Source organism: Carassius gibelio, chromosome A19 (genome assembly GCF_023724105.1).
Source record: "Carassius gibelio isolate Cgi1373 ecotype wild population from Czech Republic chromosome A19, carGib1.2-hapl.c, whole genome shotgun sequence".
Taxonomy (NCBI): Eukaryota; Metazoa; Chordata; class Actinopteri; order Cypriniformes; family Cyprinidae; genus Carassius; species Carassius gibelio.
In genome coordinates, this window is record NC_068389.1 from 24849899 (window position 1) to 24877428 (window position 27530).

The following is a 27530-nucleotide window of genomic DNA, read 5'->3' on the forward strand; positions in this document are numbered from 1 at the left end:
GTAGAAGCATGACTATTTTTTTCCAGACAATTTAACCTTTTCTAATCTGTGAGTGTGTGTGTGTGTGTGTGTCTGGTGTTCACATAGAAAGTGCAAATAACTTTAAACAAGCTTTGTACAATTCTGATGAAGTAAAAAAATTCTAGAAAACAACAGCTACAAAAAATTTCAGTCAAAAATGACCAAAGAGGGTTAAACTACTGTACATATAAAAGCCAAAGTAGCTTCGACTTAAGAGCAGCACTTAAACTACTACATGTGTGGAAGGAAACAACAGGCCCACAGGGAGTCTGTGAATCATGCTGTCTTGTTTAATGAGCTAATGGGTTAAAGAGTAAAGGAGTGATCAATAATTGGGAGTATGCTTTCAGTTCTGAGAAAAAAAGCTGTGTGCTTCTCTGTCCATTGTAACAGGCACAAACACCAAAGAAGCAGAAGAACATTAAACAGATTTTGTGTGGTTTTAAGTGTATTTCCCGCAAATTGACGAAACACCGGAAACTCTAGTATGTTGAGCAATGAGCATAAAAGTCATACATGATGTGTTCACTGCATTGACATGTAATTGTCACACACACACGCACACTGAAGTGCTGTCTCCGTGCTGTTTTGTTTATTGTTAGTGTAAAAGAGCTGCTTGCTCTCTACTGTAGCATTCCTCTGTAATTACCTACAGCGTGTCCCGTCCTGCTGCCGACTGTGTAACACACCGATCATCTTATGGAAAAGATGCTCACATTAAGCTTTTAGGCAGCATCTTCTATTACCGCTTCAGGTCAGGGATCGGCGTGAGGTTTATTAAATTGGTCTTAAAAGCAGACATTGGTCACAAACAATAACATACCTTGGATACACCAACACTCAAATACTCATAATCTTGAGATGCTTTGGGATGAATTTTGGTTCTGCAAATCAACTACGCCTAATTAAGCAGCTGAGAGTGTCTCTTTAAAAGTCACTAAGCAGTGTTGTATAAGAGCTTTCATTACTTGAGTTCACCACAGTCTCACTGTTTGAATAGTGGCTTCAGAGCGCTACAACACAACAGGCACATCATCACAAGGGCTTATGGATGTTTTCATAGAGATGATTATTTGGCACGATCCATCAGACTCCCACCTAAAGCTTGATTTTTGGATGTTTCTCAGGGATGTATATTCCAGTTCAGAGTATCCACAAAAATATCAACCAAATTAAGGGCAGACGCAAATGTTATTTTAATGCAAAAAGTTTTTAAAAAATAATAGTTCTAGAATTTTGCTTTTTTTTTAAATATTGTTTCTTTTGCATAATTCAACAATGTTAACAAAGGACAGGATGACCCCTAAAACTGAATTCCCAATAAAAGACATGCTGCATTTTCATGAAGAGTTGACCAAGATGTTTTATGGAATAAAGGATGGGTAAACCATTTCCAGTAAATCTGCTGATCTACTCAATCCAGTAATCTTTAAGATCATTACACAACGACTAGCAGAAAAATGAATCGGCTTCCTTTTGTGAAATTGACAGTAAAGAGAGCTGTTCAGTCATGACACCAATTTAGGTGAATCCGAAATGCATTGGCTTCATAACAAAGAGCATTTTTGGATTTTTTTAAATAGTAAAACATTAAAAATATTAAAAACTAGCTGCTATCAAGTTGATAAATAAGGACTACAATTTCCATATGTAAGTTTACTGTAGATGCTTAATGAATTTGACAACCATTGCAGTCCTTATATAGCATTAAATGTTTTCAAAGCACACAACTGTTTACAAAGTTCACATTTGAGACTGACCATGTGTAATTTATGTTGTAGAACAAAATGAAGTATCAGAGTAATTTTAACCACAAACCTTGTTTTACTCATAAATCTTAAAATCACATTCCTGAGGGAATCCATAGCTTGAAAATGCTATTTCACTTCCATTCATACGGCCAAAAAATAAAAACAACAATAATAATAATAATAAGTAATATGTTTACTTGGTTTCAAATTTCATATACAAAAATGTATTTCAGGGGTGAGAATTTCCAGTAGCCTTCATTTTGGCTTTACTCATTATTTATTCTTATTAAAATTCACTTCTGTAACAAACAACAAAGAAAGTCTTCAAATGTGGCCCTTTTTAAAAAACAAAAAACAATGTGGCCCTTTTTAAAAAACAAAATATATCTTAATAAATTAAGTACATTGTCAAAAATATTAAAATATATTGATGATATTTATATAGTGGTAGACAATTTATTTTGAAACCTATTTTAGGATATATATATATATATATATACAGTAAAGACCAAAAGTTTGGACACACCTTCTCATTCAAAGAGTTTTCTTTATTTTCATGACTTTGAAAATTGTAGATTCACACTGAAGGCATCAAAACTATGAATTAACACATGTGGAATTATACATGGAATTATATACATAACAAAAAAGTGTGAAGCTGAAAATATGTCATATTGTAGGTTCTTCAAAGTAGTCACCTTTTGCTTTGATTACTGCTTTGCACACTCTTGGCATTCTCTTGATGAGCTTCAAGAGGTCGTCACCTGAAATGGTCTTCAACAGTCTTGAAGGAGTTCCCCGAGAGATGCTTAGCTCTTGTTGGCCCTTTTGCCTTCTGTCTGTGGTCCAGCTCACCCCTAAACCATCTTGATTGGGTTCAGGTCCGGTGACTGTGGAGGCCAGGTCATCTGGCGCAGCACCCCATCACTCTCCTTCTTGGTCAAATAGCCCTTGATGCCTTCAGTGTGACTCTACAATTTTCATAGTCATGAAAATAAAGAAAACTCTTTGAATGAGAAGGATGTGTCCAATTTTTGGTCTGTACTGTGTGTGTGTATGTATATATATATATATATATATACACACACATATACATACAGTACAGAATTTAGCTCCATTTTGCCTCAACACCTGCTGCTGTTTCTATTGTGCCTAAAAGAGCTTGATTAGCCAGTTCCGCTGTGTTTATTTGGGTTTGAAGCTGAACTCTAGAAAGTAGGATTGGACACCCCTGGTTTATATGAACATCACAGCAACAGCGGCTCTATTAATAGAAGTGGATGAGTGTGTGGGTGGGGATATCTTTTTCAAATCATACATCCACACAAACACGGTTTCCGGTAGATTTCCAAATAGAATCACATAAGATATTTAGATATCTTTAGTAGATATTTTTTGATAACAAACTAAATATGTTTGCTGCGCAAATCAGGAGGACTTAATGAAAATGCAAATTCAATCTTCGCCAGCAGGCGATGCTTTAAAGTGCGAGAAATAGAGGTTTCCCCAGTAGGCCTAACAGCTGTAAAAGCAAAGCTATGCTCACAAACGCTGCTTTATCAGTCTTCCTTCAGAAATACAGTGTATAAAACACCTGTGTCTCGTTTTGATATTTAAACAAATAAATGAAAGGAATTTTTATTATTACTATTAAATGTGCAGTACGTGCTCATGTTTATTCAACGAAGCCTTTTGGAAAATCGATCAGTTTTAAAATCGTGGCGAGTCTCCACAAATAAATAAATGTATGGGAAACACATCCCACATCACAACCACCTGAGCCCAACTTCAGTCTACACATCACCTTGACTTTAACTGCATTGGTAGACGGCACCCTAGCCATACTGATATACCCAACACAGACCGGAAGTTAACTTAGGTCCAGGCGCATGCGTCCGATGAAACCGTCTATATATACTGTATGCAAGAAAATACCTATGTCTTGTGCTGACATCAATTGATCACTCTAGTCTGGTGGTCTATTAACTGAAAGTGTTGTCAAAGTGGAGTCTCTCTATGTTCCCAAAAAAACGAGTTTACCACACTCTCCTTCATGACAGGAAGTCAATACATTTTCAGACAAATATATCATACACTGAACAAACATAAGTAGTGCCTATACTCGTACAAACCGCCTGAGGTGTTAAAAGCTGGAAATATGTCGTCACCACTGTTGAATGAGCAAAACTGAAACTAAGATAAGTTATTCTGACAATTCTAACACAATAGATTTATTATTTTTCCAGTTGCCACATCTAATCATTAATTAACTGTTTTTATGTGTAATTTTAAAAATTGAGGCATTTTCTGTAAATTACCATGTGTTTGGAGAGTTGTGTAGGCTACAAACTAGACGTTTACGTGTCCTTAAAGGGATAGTTCACTGTACTTGACAAGCAAAGTGAAGATTTGAAGTCTTGTTTTCTGAGAAACGTAACAAAATTAAGTGAATGTATGTGTAAAAATAGAACAAATATGTACCAATAGGGTTAAAAATAATCTTGTTTTCCTTTTGCACAGGTAATCTTGTTGACCCCATTGGCAGACACTTCTTATTTCTTATCTTACATTTCTTATTTTAAGTCTTTTTTTCTTTTTTTTTGTCACCGATTTGGTTTTGGTTCCTTGTCGCCTCTGGCTTGCCTAGTTGGATACGTTTGACTGATTGCACACACACTACTGGAAGAGAGCTGAACAGGATGATGTCATCACTGAGTCATCAATGAACTGACTTTAACTTGAAAAATGACTCTTTGTTATTGCATTATTGGCCAGCTAATTTTCCTATTTGCCACTGTAAAGCTACTTTGACACAATCTGTATTGTATAAAGTGCTATAAAAATAAAGCTGACTTGATTATTATTTTAATTGTCTTACCTCCCATTTATTCCTTAAAATGCCTTTATTTAAAATCTTAAATTTACCTTCACAAAGGTGCTTCTGTCCATGAAAGTCAGTGGGATTCAAAACAATATTGGACCCCATAGCTTTTCATTATATGGACAAAATCGCTTCAATATTTTTCTAAATATATTATTTTGTGTTCCACATAAGAAATTGCAAGAATGACATTAAGTTGATCTTTTTAATGCTTTCTTTTAATCAGAAAAATCTTACCATTCAAATCAACTGTAATATACATTATTTAGACTTAAGTGGCTAAAGGTTTACCAATCATGCATTTAATAGATGCTTAATACAACAATACATTTGGATGAAACTAATGCAGTTATGTGCTAAGAAAACTAACCCTTGGAATCCACCAAAGGTAATGATGATCTTTGGGACTTGCACGAGCAAGCTGGTGGAATGTTTTTACAGTAGAATTCACAAAACACACAACTCTGTCATGCACTACCTCCTTCTTTCTGTTTCTCACACATGCATGCATTGGAGCCACTACAGCTGAATTACTGGTTCACATAGAATACTGCAGACAAACAGGTTTGTAACACAGTGGAAGGAAATCTCCTCCCTTAAAAGCTTGACTGAGAAAAGGCAGCGACTGATGCGACAGACACAATGAGAGCGTGTCAGAGAAGGGGAGGCAGGCATATTGTAAGAAGCCCAGGACAAGAGACAGGTGAGAAGACAAAAACCTGAAAGACTTCATTCTGAAGCCTCAGGTTGTTTACTGAACCATGAGTGACCACACATAAACTGAAACACACTGTACATTCAGGGCCAAGACCATTCGTATTGGTGGATCTGGGCCAAATGAGCAGACTACAACATAAAGGACCTGAGTGAGACCCTTTCATTGTACCCGGCTGTCACTTTGCTGACTGTATCACAGGAAGCGATTTGTGTTTTCATTTTAATGGATCAGTAAGCACCTCTAAACTCATTGGTGGACAGTGTTGTGGGTAACGCGTTAGAGTACTCTAATTACTTTTTTCCTGAAATGTTTAACTTAACGCGTTAGTTTCGTGCATAAGTAATCAGTAACTTCGTAATTTTTTTTAAAAAGTAATCCGTTATTTTAAGGAAAGGAAAATCCCGACTGCAGCCTGCTTTTTGTCAGACAGTAGGCCTAGGTCTACTGTGCCACCTGCGGATGTATCAGCGGAGCCGAAGCTCTGTAATCGTAAAGTCAATGGCTGTGATACGTCTGTGCCCTGCGCCTGACCCTGTGTGTGTGTTTTTTTTTTTCTCGAACTCCCGGCAAGATGGCAGAGAGGACAGCGTTTGGTTTATGGAAGTACGCACATTATTTTCAATTTGTCAACGAAAAAGAAAAGAACATAACGGTAAAATGCACACTCTGCGTTGGTGAAAAGCTTCTGTCGACCGCCAAAAATTCTACCTCAAATTTAACGCTACGTTTTAATCACTACTTTGAAGAGTAAATGTAAGAGGACTGTGTTAAAGCGAATTTAGGCTTGTGACTGTGAGTGACACTTTAATAATAATTAGTTCGGCTATTAAGCGATTTGTCATTTGCCTGTGTGGCAGTGAAGGATTTAGTTCGGTTTGTTATCATTTTTGTTTGACAGGCAGCTGTTAATTTCTTTTAGATCGTTGGCTGGCTGGTTGTTCATCATTTCTAAATGGATTTAAATCTGCAAGCCTGTTTAAGGTTGTGTTTACAAGTAAGCATACTTGTACTGTGATAACTGCATTATTTAAAGTAAAAAAAAAAATCAGGAGTTATCTTGTGGTGCTCATAATATTCGGTAGCCTAGGCTACCCGGGCTGGGTAGGTGCAAATTTTGATTAATAATATGTTCTGTAATAATAAATAAATAAAACAGCATGTGGAATAGCCTATTGCTAACTGTCTTTCCTGTTATTGTTATCCTGCAGTGTTAATTTATTCGGATGACTGACGTTATTCATTGTCGGAAGTCACGACTTCTGCATTTAAAGGGGCCGGGGGCTGTGTCTGTCATGTGTGAGCCACTGCAAACGGCATGAGTACTCTAACGCGTTACTTTTATGAATAGGTAACACTGTATCATAACTGATTACTTTTAATTGATGGTAACGTTGTAACCTAACTAACTACTTTCCAAAGTAACTATACCCAACACTGTTGGTGTACACACATGACTTAAGTTTACCAGGGCAAGCAAATACAGTTAGTAAAGTCAAAATCACTACTGCAAATAAAAAAGTGCTCTGAAAAAAATTTATATGCTCTAAAAATCATTTAGGTTGTAAATAAAACTAATATTATTGGAGAACATCCAATAACTAAAAAAAAAGTAGAAACAATCTCTTACTCAGAAATTATTAGTAAACTTCACATTTACTTACAAATGAACCCCTTTGGGGTTGCCACGATGCCTATCTGAAACAGCTCTCTTTGGAAAAAACATGCTGCAGCTGCCACTACAGTCCATACAGTTGGGCTACATGCAAGAAAAGACCAGGTTGGTTCTCGAGCTGAGGGGGTCCACAGATGAGTGACGGAAACCGAGGTAGATCAAGCTATCGGCCGGCTACAACACCGGGAGATCATGGGCAGAGTTCAGGCAGGAAGAGCAGGGCTAGAATGGGGAGAGACGCCATGCTTTTGCTCCAAGGCCAATCGCAAGTAAAGGAAGGAGATGGTGGTAGCAGAGGTGATGAGGATGGAGGAAGATCACTACAAAATCAAGGCTGTGTCGCAGGGTCGACAAGGAAGCTGGACAACCTGGGAGGGAATCATGAACCGGAACATCAGGAACACAGGCAAGACTTAGCTTCCTCATTCATTCAACTTACGACACGCTTCCCTGCCCTCGGAACCTCCACCAGTGGTTTGGGAATGAAGAGTCCCGAGTACTCTGCAATGCCCCCAACGCAAGTCTCCAGCACATCTTGTCAGGCTGTAAGATCGCTCTCTCACAGGGATGCTACAGATGGCACCACGATCAGGTCCTGAGAAAGCTAGCCGAAGTACAAGAGGAGTGTCGACAGGGTAGCAAACAACCACCATCAGCAGAGGACCCCACCATCTTTGTGACGGAAGGAGGGGTAAGGAGAAGCACCAGATTGAGAGAAACAGTAAGTCCCTTGTCCCCCAACCAGGAGTGGAACATGAGGGTTGACCTGGACAGGCAGCTCCGGTTCCCCACGGAGATAACCACCACATCTCTCTGGCCAGACATAGTGGTGTGGTCAACCAAGGCAAGATCGATACACCTCACTGAGCTTACTGTACCACTGGAGGAGGGAATCGAGGCCGCCTTCGAACGGAAGAAGGCCAGGTACTCAGAACTCGCTGCTGAGTGCCGGGAGGCTGGCTGGAAGACGACCATCTACCCAGTGGAGGTCGGATGCCAAGGTTTCCTTGGGTTGTCAACCATACGCCTCTTGAGGGAAGCAGGAGTGACTGGAGGGAGGCTAAGGAGGGCATCAAAGGATCTGGCAGAGGAGGCAGAGAAAGGTAGCTTTTGGATCTGGCTGAGGAGGAAAGATAGATGTTGGGGGAAGAACACCTAACTCCAGACAACAGCTGCAGGGAGAACAGCGATCAGCTGCAGGGGGTGACAGGGAGACGTCTCTGTCACTGCTCTGCCACCAGGAGACGTTCCAGAATTAAAGGCGCGAAACGTTGGTGAATGGTGGTTTCTGGTTGATGACCCTGCAGCTGACCCATGAGCACTGGAGGAGGTGCGACAGGCAGCAATGCTCAGCAGGTGGTAACATCTTCCTGTGCAATTACTGAATAGCAAAGTAACACACTGAATTAAATGTGAAATTTTGAAGTAGAGTAACTGAAATAGTATTTTCTTGCAAACCATACTCCAATAATCTTTGTATTATTTACAACTAAAAATATTACAGTGCAACCACTGATTACATCAAAATACAGGTTATCACTGTTAAATTCACTACTGTAAAAAAACAACTGTTGTTAACAAAAAAAACTTTTTTAAAATAAATATATAATACTATTTCACCCATGATGACCATACTATTACCATTAAACTGTCATTATTTGTGAAATATACCAACGTTTTGTCTACCAATTTTGTGTAGGTTTTTTTTTTTGTCACATAAATAATTTCATAATTTTTTTTCTTTTACAACTTGGAAAAATCTTTCCGTTTTAAATCTAAATGAAACTTTTTAAAGCTATTTACTTGCTATTCAAAAGTTTTTTCTAGTGACATGTCTATTGTTTTCTGGAATAAACTGTGGTTACCATGGTAATTTTTTCACTAGTCAGAATGAAAAAGAAACCTGTTCAAGCAACATACTGTACAAACATGTGTACAGTAACTGGATTATCTTCCTGAGGAGGTGCTAAATTGTGCTTCGTGGACAGTGGGGAAGCAGTCATGCACGCATTGTGTATGAGGGAGTGTTGGAGAAACACCAACAGCCTCAACAGAACGACAGGCGTGCCACTCGCAATTCACAACGGCTCTTGACAGTTACTAATCACACATTTGTTTCTTTTTTGACATGTACATGTATTGAATGGGTGCACACATTCAAGTCAAGCCTCTCACAGTGAAGGTATTGACTGTGAGAGGCTGTACACCTGGCAGCTCTCGGCTTTAAGGATTTTTTTGTTGTTGACTCTAGGCCAGTGAAGCCACTCAACTGGTCACATATGAAAGGAGACCTGTCTAATTCAACACAGCTGCTTCACACCTACCCAAGAATAGTTATATTAATAACCATAAAGAATGGTCTTCAAAGAAAAAAAATTAAAATAAAAAATGCGCAAAGCTTCATGGCAAACACCATAAAGCTCACAAAATTAAAACTGGTTATGCACTTTTACACATTTAAAATTTACAGTCTAAATGGACCAAAAACATGCACACAGATTTTTGCCCAATCATATGCTCTCTATTCATAAATCTATATATATAAAATATTCACACACACGTTTATTATATATATATACACTGTATATTTAAAGATGAGATATCTCCCTTTTTCCAAGAGCACAAGTAAATATGCAAATATTTGTACTCAAAAACTCTTTCACGTTCAGTCATCATTTATTTCTTGAGACCTCTAAAATATCTTACTAAAATGGGTTTTGAAAACTAAAAAAAGCTTTCTACCAGAGGATAAAAAGTGCTAATTGTGAGGGGAGAAAAAAAATGTTGTCAGCTCTCACAATGCTGACTTTTTTTTTCTATATAAATTCAGAACTGCAAGATGTAAACAGAATTGTAAGATATGAATGCAGAATTGCTAGATATAAACTTGCATTTTTGAGAAATTCGCTCGCAATTCTGAGATTGAGATATAAACTCATAATTGCAAAATAGTCAGAATTGTGAAAAGTCGCAATTACCTTTTTTTCTTTTATTCCACGTCAAAAACAAAAAAAACTGAATTGAGATGTAAACTCAATTTGCGAGAATAAAAGGGTCACAATTATAATTTTTATTTTTGTATTTTTCCATGGTAAAGCAAGCCTCTGTAAAAAAAAAAATATAAAAAATTAAATTCAAGTCTTACAATGATTATTTTTCTTTTTAATCAATAAATGACAAAAAGTTGGGCAGTTCAAACATCCCTTTTTAGACACAAAATATACAACAGTTACAAAAAAGCAAAACATTTGAAAATAAATTATAGTAAAAGCAACATTGAGTATATAAAACATGACTGCACAGCACTCTGAGAGAATATAAACACCCTGTAATACAACCTGAGAATATTTCACAAATTATAGATGTTGTCTGGTGACTTTTCAAATAAATTTAATTCACTAAACAAAATCTGTGTACAACAATAATAATAAAAAAAAAAAAAATTTTTATTTCAAATTTGACATTATTCAATTCAAATTTAAATTCTATCTATACTATACAAAAAACATTTCACATTCAATTCAACACCTTGTATAAGCCATTACATCTAAACCTTGACAAACGATGACTCAAGCATGTCTGTCTCCACAGTGTGTACAGTACAAACTAACTGTTCATTCAGAGTATCTGTGGCCAGACCCGTATAATTACTGGTCTCTCCATGCAAACAGCCCAGACCACAAAACACACACACACACACACACACGCACGCACACACACACAGGCTGCTGGAGATAAAGCTGTCTGCAGGTTTGCAAGAAGTTATAAAGCTTAGCATTATTTGATATTTGTGTTTCTTAATGCTTAATGGGACTACAAATATATTAAATAAATGTGTTAGTGCGTGATTTGTACATGCATACATATGTGTGTATGTATGTATAGACGGTAGATTAGCATATAAAAATGATATTATTTACCCAGTCGTCGTTGTTTAAGTGGGCGTGAAACATTTCTATTGGGATGTTTGTTCAGTTAGCCCATGTGGCAATTTTTTTTTATAAATTATATATACGTATATAGTGGCCAATATATATTTCAAATATATGCTAAATATATATTGTAAATAGTGAAGCTTAATGAAATATATTCAAATAAAAAGTCAATTGTTTAAACCATCAAAGAGGATAGTTTTTTTTGGACAATATATAATATATATCAGAAAACATATTTGCGCATATATATATATATATATATATATATATATATATATATATATATATATATATATATATATGCACAAATATATGTTTTCTGATATATATTATATATTGTCCAAAAAAAACTTTGCAATCTCTAAAAATGCAAGGGAGATACCAGGGATGATGGCTGCTTCGCCCCTCTATAATAACAAACCTATGAAGACACGTTCAGATTTTTTACAGATGCAGAGATCTAGAGCTAGAGAGATCTATGCAACATCAAACAGATCACTACAAGATCTTCAAGATCGCTGCTGTGATTGAAGAGAAATACTAAACAAACAAAGGAAAGAATAAGGATTGGGTATCAATTGATAAGAAGGAAAAAAAAAAAAATCTGACCTACTGGAACACAATAATCAACTTAAAGATACATATATAACACAAATAATGTCCCGTTTTAAACTTCAGATCTGTTTGTGTCAACTCAAGGTGATTTTGAAAACAGGCCTGTTTTAGAACCCGAATCCGTTGGAATCCTGATTACAGCAGGACGAACCGTTGTGGGGACAGAGAAGCAATTTCACTGCAAAACTGTGGTATGGGGCTGTCCACAGAAATGCATTTTTTTCTTTTTGCTTCTCAGTTCAAGCATGTTGGAGCTTGCCTTACTCTTAAACGACAATATGTATGACTCACTAAGAGACACGTGAAGAGACAAGGGGTTACAAAAAAAATGTAGAAAAACATTGCAAAGGTGTAAGAAGCTTTAGGCTCTGCATCTGATCTCCAAGGCACGCTTTGCCACGAATGACTTTCCAACGACAACTCAGCAGTGCCTTCGGCTTTGAGTTAAGTTGGCCAAATGTCATCTTCATTGCCTTGGGACTTCCAAGCATGTTGAACAGGTCTTAAAATCTGGATGTTTCAGTGCCTTGTGGGTGCGTTCAGTTCTCGAACACGTGACGGTCTCGTCACCCTTTAGTGCTTTTGATGCTGGATTTTTTTTTTAGAAGTCTTTACAACTATCGACTTAAGGTCAGGTGAAGGATTGAGAGGGTGATGGAGACTGTTTCATGTTTCTTGAGGAACAAAAGAAGCTGTCCACCTCATCCAAGGGAAGGAAGAGACACAGGTGAAGGTAAACAGTCTCGCCGTTGACCTTTATCGTGTCCTTAAGATTGGGGCACATTTGCACAGGGTATAACAGAAAAACAATGGACATTTAAAAAGACGTTGAGCTCCTGAAAGGGCCAAACCTGCAGGTTTAAGTCACTTGTGAGGGCTGTTTTTCCAGTTGCCTTGATGGAAGGATTTTGCAGATAAAAAGGGCTGATAAATGGCTGAAGGGTTGGTCTTGTTTGGTACGTTCTGGGGAAGAGATAAACATATCTGGTTATCCTTGTAATAGATGTGTGCGTGCAAAAATATGTAGACAGACTAAGAATATGTTCAGCACATCCGAACACCACATATATTCCCCATTTACTATTAAAATTACAATGCCGAGAGTAAAACAGGCTTCCACTGCAGAACGCTTCCCAAAACCAACAAACAGACATGAAAACTAGTTGTTTTGCAAAAGCAGAGACAATCCTTTGTTAGTCCTTCAGATCGAACCATATCCCTCTTGTCTTTTCAAGCATATCTTTGCGAAAGTGTACAGAGTGAAGTCAGGCACTTAATCAACATGTGCTGCCAAAACCGATACTGATATGCGATAAGTCTTTAAATGCCCGGAAGCAGGTTACAGGAAAGTCAACAGCCTGAGGTCCTAAAGCTAGCATGGAAAACAACAATAGATCAAGCTAAATAATTAATGTTAGCCTGCTGTACCGAAACAAAAGATGCTATGCACTTACCAGGTCAATTCACTGCCAGGTCTCGCTTTAATACGAAGATGGAATACTAAATAATACTACTAAAAAAAGGGAAAAAAAATCAAGTTATTGATAGAAGGAAGTAATTACATGATGAGCAAATTTATTATTGCATACATGGAAGAATAAATGGGTGAAATAAACTATCAATATTATGAAAGAATGGGGTGTAGTCACCAAACACAAAAACAATGGCTCTGTAGAACTCCAATCCATAAGTGACTGAAGACTCTTCTACTATTAAGCCAACATTTTGATATGCCAAAAAGCATTAAGATACATACACACAAACTTTGCACACACAAACACAAAAGTTTATTTTGAATTAGCTTTTTTAACTATTGTTATTGAATCATGTCAGTTGCAGCATACAATGAAATATAACTAGACTACGATTCAAAAATTTGGTGGGGTTTTTTTATATTATTTTTGAATAACTTTTATAAAAACTTTTATAAAAACAGTAATATTGTGAAATATTATTACAATTTAAAATAAGAGCTTTAACAATTTTAATACATTTTAAAATGCAATTTATTCCTGTGATGGAAAAGCTGATTTGTCAGCAGCCATTATAGTAGAAATCGAGAATTATTTCAGGATTTTTTTATTTTTGCCGTTTTATTTTTCTCCAAAAAATAACATTTATTAGAAATATAAATCTCTTGTAAAACTATACATGTTTTTAATGTCACTTATGATCAGTTAAAAGCATCTTTGCTGAATAAAAGTGAAAAAAAAAATCGTACTAACTCCACACAAATGTACATTTGTATATATTCCTGCAAAATAAATTTCTGTTCCAGTGACAATAAATAGTTGACAAATTTGTGCTATGACAAATAGGTCAAATGCTCAAGGTGTTTGTGAGACTTCATTGACATGCACGACAGATAGCAAAGCGAAATAATCGAGCAGCAAGACAGACAGCTGTGCACGGCTCACAAGGTTAAGACCGAGAGACAGAGACAGACCTGTGTGGACATGACTGACATTCCTAAATAATCTGCTTTTAATTCTCCTTCTGATTCTTTCCAGATTCACCAGAGATTTGGATTAAAGGAATTATATAGAAGATAAATGTCATTTCATCATTATTCACCTGAATATAAAAATTTGCCAAAGAGACTAACAGTTAGTCAAAACAAAATTAATGGTAAGAATATATAAAAAAAACAAAAAACAGAATCGATCTTCACAAATGTCTTATTTTTTTATATGTTGTGAAAAACATACAAAGAAAAACTAACCTATTACCGAAAATATCTAATAAAGACAAAACATTTGCTGGTGGTCTAAGAGGAAATGAACTAAGGATGTATGTTATCTATGACAGACATCAGAAAACAAATGAAGGGAAGCTGGGCTTCGCTCCCTCCCAGGATGCATTTGTCATAGATGGAAAACTTGAATTGTAACTTCCAGTTAATGATCAGATACATTTAGCTAGCAAAACTCTTCAGATCTTTTCACAAAATGTGCATTTCAAAAATGTAAGCTTATCTAAGAAATGCAATGCACTGTGGATGATAAATGAGGTCAGTAATGTGAGACACCTATACCTGGGCGGTTTTGCATGCAGTTTCTGTGTATGTGTTTGTATTTCTGTGAGTGTGAGTCATGCTAGTGTCTTATCAAAGAAGCATCTGTTAGACAAATCAGTTGCATTTACATATGAGATCTCTCGACGCTTAGTTTTGGCATTTCCAGTATTTCCTGTCTTTCCATTTGCAACATATCCTATCAAAGTCAATTGAGCCTTCCATGAAATGATCAGTATTAAAGCTCTTCTTGTAGCGATTAGACAAATGTCTAAACAAGACAGACTTAATGTGTACTATCATCTACCTGATAAAACCAATGTCAAACTTTTTCCAGACTAAATAAAAAAACATTGTCCTCTAGTTTCTTTGTCTTTTAGCACAAGATAGAAATGCATGCTGTCGTCTGCGTTCAGAGTCAAGTGTAGAAGGACTAAGTGTGGAATGCTTGGGAAACAGACCTCAGCACTTGGAGTATTTGGTGATAAAAAGTTTGAAGAAGGGAAGAGAGTGGAGAAGAGAAGACACAGCCATTTGTTTTTAGAACACAAAGGGAATATAAATGTCCTCAGTAATGGCCCAAATAGAAATAGTAAACCCCGAAATGAAAATTCCAGTGTTAATCCAAACATTCCGAAAATGATGTAGCAGAACACAAAATATCAAACATAGAAGAAATTTAGATGTGTAATGTATATGTGTGTGAATCATACAAATCAACTACTTTTTTGGTGTTTCCTGTTTCCTGGTTTGAAACAGGTTTTTGGAGCAACATTATTTTCATTTTCACACAAGCTATTCCAATAACAGCACATACTACAGTTTAAAAGATTTGGGTCAGGTTTTTTTTTTTTTTTTGTGACACTGAAGACTGGAGTAATTATTCACAAATTCAGCTTTGTATCACAGGAATATATTCACATAGAAACCTGCTATTTTAAATTGCAACAGTATTTCACAATTTGTATTGTTTTTACTGTCATTTTTAATCTAATAAAAGCATCCTTGGTTAAAAAAAAAAAAAAACACTACAGGAAAGACTGAACAATAATTACTGAAAAGACTTGAGTTACGATGTAGCAATAATCTAGTGTTTCCTGAATAACTGACTTCAATTGGTTTTAAACAGTGCCTTTGGCAAATCTAAGTGACTGGAATGGAATCTGGAAGTGGCAGAACATGACTCATCCTCTCTGACAAACATATCTTGAAGACATCACGGGGAAGTCGTGGCCTAGTGGTTAGAGAATTTGACTGTAACTGCTTTTAACTGCCATTAACTATCATTTTGCATTATTGACACACTGTTTTCCTAATGAATGTTGTTCAGTTGCTTTGACACAATGTATTTTGTTTTAAGCGCTATATAAATAAAGGTGACTTGACTCCTAACCCTAGGGTTGTGGGTTCGAATCTCGGGCCAGCTAACCACGACTTCTGTGCCCTTGAGCAAGGCATCAACCCCCAGCTGCTCCCCGGGCGCCACAGTATACGTGGCTGCCCACTGCTCTGGGTGTGTGTTCATGGTGTGTATGTGTGTTCACTGCTCTGTGTGTGTGCACTTTGGATGGGTTAAATGCAGAGCACGAATTCTGAGTATGCGTCACCATACTTGGCTGAATGTCACGTCACTTTCTTTCTTTTCTCACTTTCTTACTGAAACCACCCCTGTATCCTGTGAGGTCAAAATGTTAAGTACTGAAGTCATTTGCATGTACAACCCAGAACCGTCACTGCCTAATGATTAGGTTTAAACATCTGAGGGTACAAAAAATGAGAAGAACAGGACATGGGCGACATGAAGAGTAAAGATCTACAAGCCATCTAACAGCTTTTAAAGCTTCTTTTTTTATTAGAATTCAAAATCAAACCCATGTTTATATGGATTTGCTGAATGGGACGAGAGGGAAGAGAAATGAATTTTAGACGTACCCTGTTTTTTTCTTCTTCTTTATAATGCAAGCAATAATGAGCACGACCACAAGCACACCAATTACAATCCCAGCGATCGCTCCTCCAGACAGGGCCTTGTCTACCTCACCAACCTCTGCAAAACAGGAGGTGTTTAGATTATTATAGACAATTTCATTTAATTAGAAAACAGTCACATATCTAATTGCAGTTTTTATTATTTTTATAATAATGTATAAATTAAAAGAAATCAATAAAAATAATCACTTTATTATTACTATTTTGCTATTAACTGTACAATTTGGCACAAATTTTGGCACAAAACCAGTCTTAAGTCGCTGGGGTATATTTATAGCAATAACCAAAAATACATTGTTTGGGTCAAAAATACAGATTTTTCTTTTATGCAAAAAATCATTAGGACATTAAATAAAGATCAGGTTCCGTTAAGATATTTTGTAGATTTCCTACCATAAATATATCAAAACTTCATTTTTGATTAGTATTAGCATTGCTAAGAACTTCATTTGGAAAACGTAACTTTTTTTTTTTTTTTTGTCACCCTCAAATTCCAGATTTTCAAATAGTTGCATCTCGGCCATATATTGTCATATATCCTAATAAACCATACTTTAAAGGAAAGATTATTTTATTCAGCTTTCAGATGATGCATTAATCTCAATTTCGAAAAATTTACCCTTATGAATGGTTTTGTAGTACAGGGTCATATATAATGTAAAATAGCTAATATTAATGACTTATAAGTTTTAACTTGGCCAGAAAGCAGGATGTTTGATCACTGATTTAATATACCCTTTAATAACATAATTATTAAATTTGATTAAGTAGCATTACTTAATGTAAAATATAAATATTGACTTATTATTTAACAAATCTGTCTTGCCAGTAAATCAGTATATGATTTATCGGTATTTGAATTACAACTCAAAATTGGCATTAATCGGCATCATGGCCTTAACCGATAATCTTAAAAATGCCTAGATGTGGGTTTTAGGTTTTGTTAGCTGAGAATGGGAATGAATCCATGAACTGCCACATTTACCTGTGACTGCAAGTGTGTGAGTCGTTGACTTAATAATTTTCGTGAAGGGGTTGAGTGCCTCGCAGGTGTACGGGCCACTGTTCGTGATCTTAGCCTTGTTAATTGTAATGACAGCATTGCTGGAGTTCATCGATGTACCGTTGTGTTTCCATGAGTATGTACTGGGAGGAAAAGACTCTGCAGAGCAGGTTAATTTTACAAGTTCTTCAAACTTCACATTTCTCTTCCCATCAACCTTCACGTTCTCTGGACCATCTGTGGGACATCGGAGAGATTGGCTCAGTCACATTTACATCACAGTCGGTAACAACACAAGCAGAAAGAAAACATGACAGGCTAATGTTTAGACAAGAGAACAAAAGAAAAGTGATACAGGAATCACACATGTCTCTGTCCCCCAAAGTGAAACACTTCCCAAAGTGATGGAATCTCAGCCAATCAGAATGCTTCATTTTCAGCAATGAATATAACAGGTGGATTTATGATCAATGAGATTTCAGTAAAACAATGTGGAAAAACATAATATTATACTAATTTTGTAATAATAAATATCTAAAATTAAAATAAGTGATATTTTATATCTTAAATTTAATTTAAAATGTATATATAGATTTTTTTATAAATAATGTATTAATGAAATGAAATATATTTATTAATTGTAATATATAATGTATACAATATGTATAAATTGAAACCTTTTAAAATCACATCTGGTTGAGTCACAGTGAATTCTTGTGATGAATAGATGTACTGTATGAGAGATCACAGTGAAGAGCCGATCACATATACTGTATTACAACTGAAACTATCCTCTCTTGGATACTTACAGATGATGTCCATCTTATAGGTGCTTTCGTCTAGGTTGACTTTGTTCTTCAGCTGGCACTTGTAGTCGCCCGCATCCTCTCTAACAACTTTAACGATGGTCAGAGTTTTCTTGTCGGCTGAGAGAATGACACGGTCACCAGGAACCAGAGGTTTGTTGTCCTTCAGCCATTCCACGCTTTCGGCTTTTCCAGTGGCTGCCGAGCAGGAGATGTTGACCGCGCTGACGCCAGCGATGAGAAGTGATAAGGAGCTGGAGATATTTGTACCAGACAAGGCCTCTAGCAGAACAGAACAGACGAGAAGACAAAAAAATAAGTGACGCTGTCAGATTATGGACCCTCAACGACAGACATAATGTGAGTTAGCAGGACAGAATAAAGTTTGAAAAGTTATTTCGCTCACCAAAGCTGCATTTATTTGATTAAAAACAAATGTTTGCTATTTGAAAATATTCAAAAAAAAAATATTAAAATATATATAAAAAAAAAAAAACAATCCTTGTCGGGATTTCAAAATTAACTTTGTTTGCCCATTATTACCTGAAGTTAATTAATTACTGACAAGTAAACTGACCGATAGCAGGGCTTGCGAGAAGGTGGGATCTACAGAGAATGGTTAAAGCAATAGAAATACAATACATATCATGTATAAGGACTATAGAGAGCACATCAATTAGAGAACAAAGCCAAACCTGGACATTTTAGGCAATTAAGACATCCGGCCACCCATAGACATATCCTATGATCTGATCTCATCTGAGTGAGATAACCTCTCAACAGCTTCATTCACCAAAGCATTTACAGTACTTTTTAACCATGGACTTTGTTCTGGCACTATCCTCTTGTTTGTTCAGACATCATTACTGTGGAATGTCCCAGTCTGATTCAGACACATTGCATTCAGCGAATACCTGCAAAATTACCATTCAGCACACATTGTCTTCCTCCTTTACCGCCTGTGTTTTTAGTTTCGGGTAAGACGCATGCAAATAGCTGCGAATTAACTCTCTCAATTCATCTATAGAAACGCTTTCGAGAAATTAATTTGTAACCCAAGAGAATTCTTCAAATAAGATCTTGTGAAATCTGATTTGCACGAACGGTCTGCATTTAAATTTTAAACAAAATCAGTGAAACAAAAACACATTGCAGTTAGAAATTTAAGATGAGCCTTTCACTGACAGATCACTTCAGTATTTTGGAAGTGAAACCTTAGCCGAGCGGTACCTGCCTTAAAACCTATGTGACTTCAGACGGTTTGTACTCTGCTTTCTTTAGACTGTGGTTTTCACACATGTGGAAACACCTCAGGGGAAGACAGTTCTTTACAAAAGCCACAGAGCCTGAGACCACAGGTTCAGACGCCTTGTAAAATCAATCTGCCCTCAATCACAGAAAGCAGAACATTCCTGAAACCTCCACCCACTAATGTGAGCGGATGCAGACCTCAGAGTGAAGCAGTTAAATATGATCATCTTTTTAAAAGCACTTGTAAGCCAGGAAGCCATTCTTGATGATATTAAAAGTATAGTTCACCCACAAATCAAAATTCGATCAAATGTCATTCCAACCTTGTTTGACGGGTTTTTTTTTCAGCGTAACATCAAAAAACTAATTCTGAAAAGCAACCAGCTGATTTTTTTTTTCATGCAATTACAATTAATGAGGACCTGAAGCTTTCAAGCTTTTCAAATGATGAAAATGCATCTTGATCTTGATTGATTAATAAATTGTAAAGGACTATTGAACATTTAAAGAAGAGCTAAGCAATATGTCAAGAATTTTGGGAGTCTCAGCTTAAATTTCTATCTGCTCCTCATTTCGAATCTTCCCACTCGTTGTACAGTAATTGCATTGGAGAAATGCAACCAGCAGCAATTCAACTTTTGTGTTCCAGGGAAGAAAAACTTGCAGGACTGGAATGACACAAGTACTTAATAACTTAGAATTATGTAAACTAACCCTTCATTATTTAACAGAGATCTCAAATCTCATTTCAGTCTTGTTTCCATCATCCTTTCAAGGCAAATATACTTGTTCCTCTTCCAGAGTACTCACATTTTTTTTATATTTTTTTATCCTTATCTCACTTCTTGGCAATGAAGACACCGTGGTAAAGCATGTCTATCTCTTTTCTGCCCCACTGCTAATCAAAAGATTTCAACGGGTGTCTTTACTAACTTACACTCTTAAAAACAATGGAGGTTCTATGCAGACTCTTAACAATTTCCTTTTTTTTTATTTGCAGAATAAATGAAGTTATATTTTAAGTAAATATGAAAAAAAAAAGTTGTTAACTTATTGTCAACATGATTTGAGAATTGATTTTTTTTTTTTTTACTCTCATTGCTTCTTATTGGAACCTATTTTTTATAGTGGAATGTATGCATTTGCATTTACTCAAATAGCAGTAGTAACAGAAGCACTAGAGAAACAATGCATGGTTGATGCAACTTCCGTTTGTATACAAAGCATCTGTACATGCATTTAGACTTCTGACTTACCCATAACAGACACCACAGCAACCGGCGATGAAATGTAGCGGTTGGTCTTCGCATTGTAGGCCACACAGCTATAGTTTCCACTGTTTGTCTCATCTAGATTGGTGAGGGTAATGCTGGAGGTGGTCTTCAGAGGCATCTCCCCCCCATTAAACATCCACTTGAGCTGAGCGGGAGGGTCAGACTGGGCAGAGCACGCCAGTGTTAAGTTAGAGCCTTTCTTAAGAAACGAATCTGTTGGAGTCTGTGTCATGATGATTTTCTCTGGGCCATCTAGACAAAGGAAAAAAGAAGAAAGAAAAATTATGATTGAAATAAAAGAGGCACAAGTAAAGGTTCATAAAAGTACTCGCTTTAGAGATTTTTGATAATTTTAAGATTTTAGCAAATACAATTTCAGTTTTTGAAAACAAAGCCTTAACAACAATTTAAGTTTTTACTAGAAGAAAAACAAATGTTGTGTCATGTCACACCATTTCACATCCTCCATTTTATCAGGAGAGTGTAAATGTTATCTTTAAATCAGGAGGATGTATTTTGACTATCAGAATGTGGTTAGAGTTCAAATTTTGGCCATTGAATCTTTCTGCAGCTCAGAAATATTTTTAGAAAGCGTTTATAGTCTAAGACTCCAGATTCTGCTGCACTGCATTTACTTCATGACCAAACCATGCACGTCAAAGAGATTTAATCTGGATCCGTTTAGAATCTAAATGCACACATCCATAATCAAACACTATTCTAAAACATTCATCCTCTTCCTGCGGTTCACAAGCTCATTCACAAACATATTTTATCTAAGCTCAGCCTGCATATTTTCCTCCACCTGCAACAGAACTTGTCTGAACTAGAAAGTATTTTCTGATCTCTAGTGTTGTGTGCTTTCTAGTGCACACCATCTGCAGAGACAAAGATCGTAGACAGTAAAACAAAAGACAACCTTAACTTATCTGCATCAGTAAGTGTATCAGTAAGTTTCTCTGCAAGTGTTTGTTTGTGCAGACATGTGTGAATTTGTGTGAAGACACATAATCAGCTTCATTGTACAATCAGGTTAATTATATAACATTTCCATCATTGTCTTAATACAATAGTTCAGCCCAAAAATGTAAGTTGTGGCATTATTTACACAATAACACGAAGAACTCGCCTTCGCCTTCGGAAGAGAGTGAAATGTAAGTCCTGTTTAATTGTTAATCTTCCCCTCTGCTTAATCCTACATTTATCCCATATTCACAGAGCCGATCCTCCCTATGCGCTAAATATGCAAGCTGTGTAGGGCCCCCGAAACACCAGGGGGCCCCCGTTGCTCTAAAAGATGCTTTCATTTTTGTTTCGTTTTTGAATTTGGCCAGTGGTTATGAAAACATGAATGATCATTTCTTCAACAACCAACGATCCATTCTACATAAAAATCAGTCCAATCATGTAACGTGAATGTCGTACAGTTCTGTGCGAGATTTAAAAAAAACGAAGTTGAAGAGTTTCTCAAGCACTTTTCGCGAGTGCGATTCGAGACGGAGTGAAACAGACAAATGCGTTTCATCCATTCGTTCACAACCAATCATAACCCATGAAAAAAACCACCCCGCCCCGTCCTGCCAACACAGTTTTGCGTAGGGCCCCAGAAGTCCACGATATTGCATATTCGTGCTAAAAAAATGGTATGTTGTGTAACCTGGACAAAAACTAGGTACAAACAAGAGGATTTTGAGTTAAAAACAACTAAAATTGTAAACTGTTCATGACACAATGCAATAGAATGGCTTCTAAATGCTTGTAATATATTGCAGAAGTTGTATGCACCACTTACGGTGCTTATTTTTCTTTAGACCTTTTTTTGTCATTGCTTGGAAAATATTGCATAAACATAAAAGATTACATCATATGGGATTTGAATGACAACTTTTTGGCTGAACTGTTCCTAAAGGCATTTGTGTATTTGTCTCAGACTAAGCATGTGTGGGTGTGATCAGGTACGTACAGATCACAGTGAGATTGAAGGGAGCGCTCGTCCCGGACTCCAGTGCGTTCTCTGCAATGCAGAAGATGGGTCCTCGCAGATCTGTACGGCGAACTTCAGCAATATTTAGCACATTGCCAGCTGCGTTTAGCTGTACACGTGTGCCATCCACCACCAAAGGGTCGGAACCGTTCTTCCACTTGTATGTGAAGGAGCCTTTGGCAGAGCAGGTAAGAACCACGGTGCTGTTGAACTCTACTGCTTCAGGTACATTCGATGAAATCTTAACGTCAGTTACTGGTTCTGGAGAAAAGAAGAAAAAAACCATGGATTGTGTTCAATCAGAAAAATCTTTGTTCTTGCTTAGACTTTCCCAAGGAATGAAACTGTAGAGGAACCTGAGGTTAAGTGCCTTGGCATAATAGTGACAGGTCATGACTTGCTTTTTGGACAATCCAACCAACATCCTTTGGATAACCAACCCTGAGATTTGACAACATACATCAAGAGAGCTCTCTAGACTGATCTAAAATCTCTGTCAACGTTTGATCTTCACTCACTGAATGAATGTCTTTAAAATGAATCATGTTACAATCATAAGTTAAAATCAAGTCATAAAATGAGTCATCACTACCATCCACCAGGGCTGATTCAATCATATCATTCATTGTTTTCAAGGACCAAATACAAACCGTTTTTGTTGTTCTGTGAAACTCTTTTGAGAACTACTGTGGAGTTCACTTTTAGTATTTAATTAATGCTCTTAACAAATTTGTGCGGGACTTGAACCTTCTTCATTCACCTGCTCAAACATTAACCACCATAGAGTCTAGTTTCTCACTGTAGACCTTTGATTGCACTGGACAGTACTTACCAAGAACCACAAGATCAATCCGTCCAATCAGTTGCTTTCCTTTGAGAGTGACTGCAGTGAGAGTATATTCCCCTTCATCCTCCTTCACCAGCGGCCCGAGCTGAAGCTCACATGTCGTCTTATTGTAGATGACTCTGCCAGTGTATTTCTCATCAATGTCTTCGGTGTTTGATGATAGAACGTTTGAGATTATTGGTGTAATTCCTTCAACTTTGTTGAAATTCCATGTTATGGTTACAAAATCCTGTGTTGAGGTGATTGTTGTCTTGAAGGTCACATATTTACCTGGTCAGTGAAGTAAAGAGAAATCTAAACACCTTTGCTAAGTTTTTAATGAATAGGTTTATTTAATTTGTTTTAATTTTTAAATAATATTTTGATTTAATGAACCAATGGTGATGCAACCATCTATTGAAAGTATGCTCGAATACTATCCTTGCACCTTGAATACACACATGAGTACACAACAGGTTTTCTTGTCACATAACAACAAAATGGCTTGGTTATACCACACTGAATTTGATTTGGCAGACTTTTTTTTTTTCAAATAATTTCCTAAAATAAATAATAGGCTATACAATAATAATTGTGGCAAACTTCTAAATTACAAAATTACTGAAAGCATTATTTTTTCCCCCCAGTTTTACAGACTATTTAATGATTAGCAAAATTATTTTAAAATAAATAAAAACACACCACAGACCATAAACCATAGATCGACTCACCTACAACGGCGTTCATTTTGTCGGTGACCAGCAGACCTCCCTCGGAGCAGCATCCTATAAGAGGAAGCATTTTCAGTCAGGACACGAATAAAACTACACCTTACACATCAAGTCCTGGTGTAGGCTACAGTTTAATATCTTTAAATGAAATTTAGACAGAAAAATGTTAATTTTGGAAATTTACAAATAAATGTCTAAAAGTGCTAAGTGGCATTTTTATCTTTGTTAATTAGTGTTTTTAGCTTACCGAGAGCGGCCAAAATGAGCAAAGGCAGCCAAAAGTTAGAGAAATCCATATGGAGAGATGCGAGTCCCTGGAGAGACGGACAGGAATGTGAGACGGTGTGAACTCTCTGTAAGAATTTGAGAAAGCTACCACTACACGCCCAACCAGTTGATCAGAAAATCCCGCCCAGTTCAACCTGTAGTGGGCTACTCTTCTGGTGTCATCTTTTACTGTGCTTCATTAACATTGGGAAACATTGCCCTCTAGTAGGCTACTCATTTGTCATTGGCATTTTGTTCCCGACCACAAACAAGCGCACAGCGTGTGCCTATTTGCATAAAATACTGAATCAGTGAATGTAAACAAACTGTCAGTAGCCTATAAATAATAAGTAGTATTAAATACAAAAGCACGCACAAGATCAGGCTAACATGTTAACATTGAAATATGTGCACGTAAGAAAAAACATGTACAAATAAATAAATCAAATGTATAGCAATATAGGCCTGCAAATATAAATACAATTAAATATACAAATAAATGTGAATACAATTCACATATATATATACATATATAACCTGCTTCATACCCCTTGTTAGGAATCATTGCATTAGACAACTTAAAACATTTAACTCCTACAGTATATAATTTGGGGATGAGGATTTGTATTTCTGGTTTCTACTGACTCCTAGTGTCAAAATGAGACTCTTCATGCTTGCACATAGGAGTGGCAGAAAAAAAGCAAAGCCAAAATTCTGTCACAAGTTAATAACTGGCAATAGTGATCTGATTGTTAAAAGCTTAAAGGAGCTCAAAAAACAGTGATTACATTTCGTTTTCTCCATCACATGCAGCATCTTAGATCAACAAATTTATATCTGTTCTCTATTAATCTACCACCATGGCATCATGAGATACAGTGACAGACTTGTCTTTTACCTAGTTGTCTCTTTGGAAATGCACTCAGAGATATTGATAAATAGTGTTTTGGGACTTCAAATTTCTTATTTTTTGATAAGAAAATGTGATGATTCATCTGTGAAATCTATATTGCATTCGCCCACCTGCCACATGCTGCAGTTCTTCCTCATCCATCTCTCAGTCAAAGGACACTCAGCTGTGCTTGTGTGGCTCTGCAAGAACACCTTACAGACACAGATGCCTGTGAAAAACACGACCGTCTAGGAAGCGTTACAGGTGTTCACACTTCTTCCAGGATCCCCTGGAGAGATGAATGACATGGAATAACACTGCTGGCAGTCGGTCTGCTCAAGAGTGAGCTGAAACTGAAAACAATCATCTGAAGATAACATATTTTTGTACCATTTTCTGATTTAAGTATACCTCCTACTAATAACTGCCCTGGGGTAGTTATTAGTTGCAAACTAAGCAAATTGACTTGCAATCACATGGTTTCTTATCTAGCACAGGGCCATAAATTAAACATTTGTTACCCTTCAGGAGGGAAAAAAATCAAGTTAATACATATTGAAATGGCTGTCAGTATAGTCTAATAATGATTGTGTCTCGGGGTAAATTCTTGGCCAGCTTAATTTCTATGTGTGTGTGTGTGTGTGTGTGTGTGTATATATATACAGTTTCAAAAGTTCAAATAAGTTTGTAACCTCAGAATTTAAGAGTCAGCTGGTTTAAGGGCAGTGTTGGGTAGATACTTAGCCTACAAACTGTAGTTCATTACTAATTAGATTATGTGAAAAAATAATTGTAGTTAATAACAAAATCTGGATTTAGACTTATCACATATATTGTAGAATGTGATTATTGTGTACCATATTGATTAAAACAACAACAATTTATATATTTCAATCTTTGTTATCAATGTCATGAAATGCATTAAACATTACATACAGCGAGTTTTCCCAAACTGGGGTTCATGAAAAATTACAAATGAATAAAATCATAAAAAATGTCAAAACCTTGAATCCCTACATTACATGAACAAGCGGTAATCTACATGAAAACATGACATTACATGGCCAAAGTCATTTAGGTTTGAAATATGTTTGACCTACAGTAGTAGATATGGGTGATGAGTTCATTCAGACACTCCACCTGCGTATATGAAAGTGTTTAACTTGCATAATTATTTGTCTCATGTGTATATGTGGTAGATTAATTTAGAAAGGAAATTTTAAAAGACAAAAAAAAAAAAAAAAAAAAAACTGGTCAGTTTCATCACAAATAAAACTACACCTTACACATCAAGTCCTGGTGTAGGCTACAGTTTAATATCTTTAAATGAAATTTAGACAGAAAAATGTTAATTTTGGAAATTTACAAATAAATGTCTAAAAGTGCTAAGTGACATTTTTATCTTTGTTAATTAGTGTTTTTAGCTTACCGAGAGCGGCCAAAATGAGCAAAGGCAGCCAAAAGTTAGAGAAATCCATATGGAGAGATGCGAGTCCCTGGAGAGACAGACAGGAATGTGAGACGGTGTGAACTCTCTGTAAGAATTTGAGAAAGCTACCACTACACGCCCAACCAGTTGATCAGAAAATCCCGCCCAGTTCAACCTGTAGTGGGCTACTCTTCTGGTGTCATCTTTTACTGTGCTTCATTAACATTGGGAAACATTGCCCTCTAGTAGGCTACTCATTTGTCATTGGCATTTTGTTCCTGACCACAAACAAGCGCACAGCATGTGCCTATTTGCATAAAACTGGGGTTCATGAAAAATTACAAATGAATAAAATCATAAAAAATGTCAAAACCTTGAATCCCTACATTACATGAACAAGCGGTAATCTACATGTAAACATGACATTACATGGCCAAAGTCATTCAGGTTTGAAATATGTTTGACCTACAGT

General features: G+C 36.5%; 1 protein-coding gene across 3 annotated transcripts; it reads right to left on the reverse strand.

Annotated features, from left to right (window-relative positions):
* Window positions 1–11287: 11287 nt before the first annotated feature.
* On the reverse strand, window positions 11288–27191 carry LOC127934964 (carcinoembryonic antigen-related cell adhesion molecule 1). Of its 3 annotated transcripts, none has more exons than XM_052532554.1 (10): window positions 27059–27191; window positions 24471–24524; window positions 23746–24030; window positions 22893–23174; window positions 20912–21181; window positions 18408–18686; window positions 17581–17835; window positions 16539–16653; window positions 13048–13103; window positions 11288–12556 (listed from the first exon to the last, which is right to left on the reverse strand). In XM_052532554.1, the coding sequence occupies exons 1-9, from the start codon at window positions 27105–27107 to the stop codon at window positions 13094–13096; spliced, it is 1599 nt and encodes a 532-aa protein (XP_052388514.1). In that variant the 5' UTR covers window positions 27108–27191; the 3' UTR covers window positions 11288–12556; window positions 13048–13093. The 3 variants fall into 3 exon arrangements, with proteins under 3 accessions (XP_052388514.1, XP_052388512.1, XP_052388513.1); XM_052532552.1 differs by having other exon boundaries at window positions 13048–13106; XM_052532553.1 differs by lacking the exon at window positions 27059–27191 and adding an exon at window positions 24718–24850 and having other exon boundaries at window positions 13048–13106.
* Between the last annotated feature and the right edge of the window lie 339 nt (window positions 27192–27530).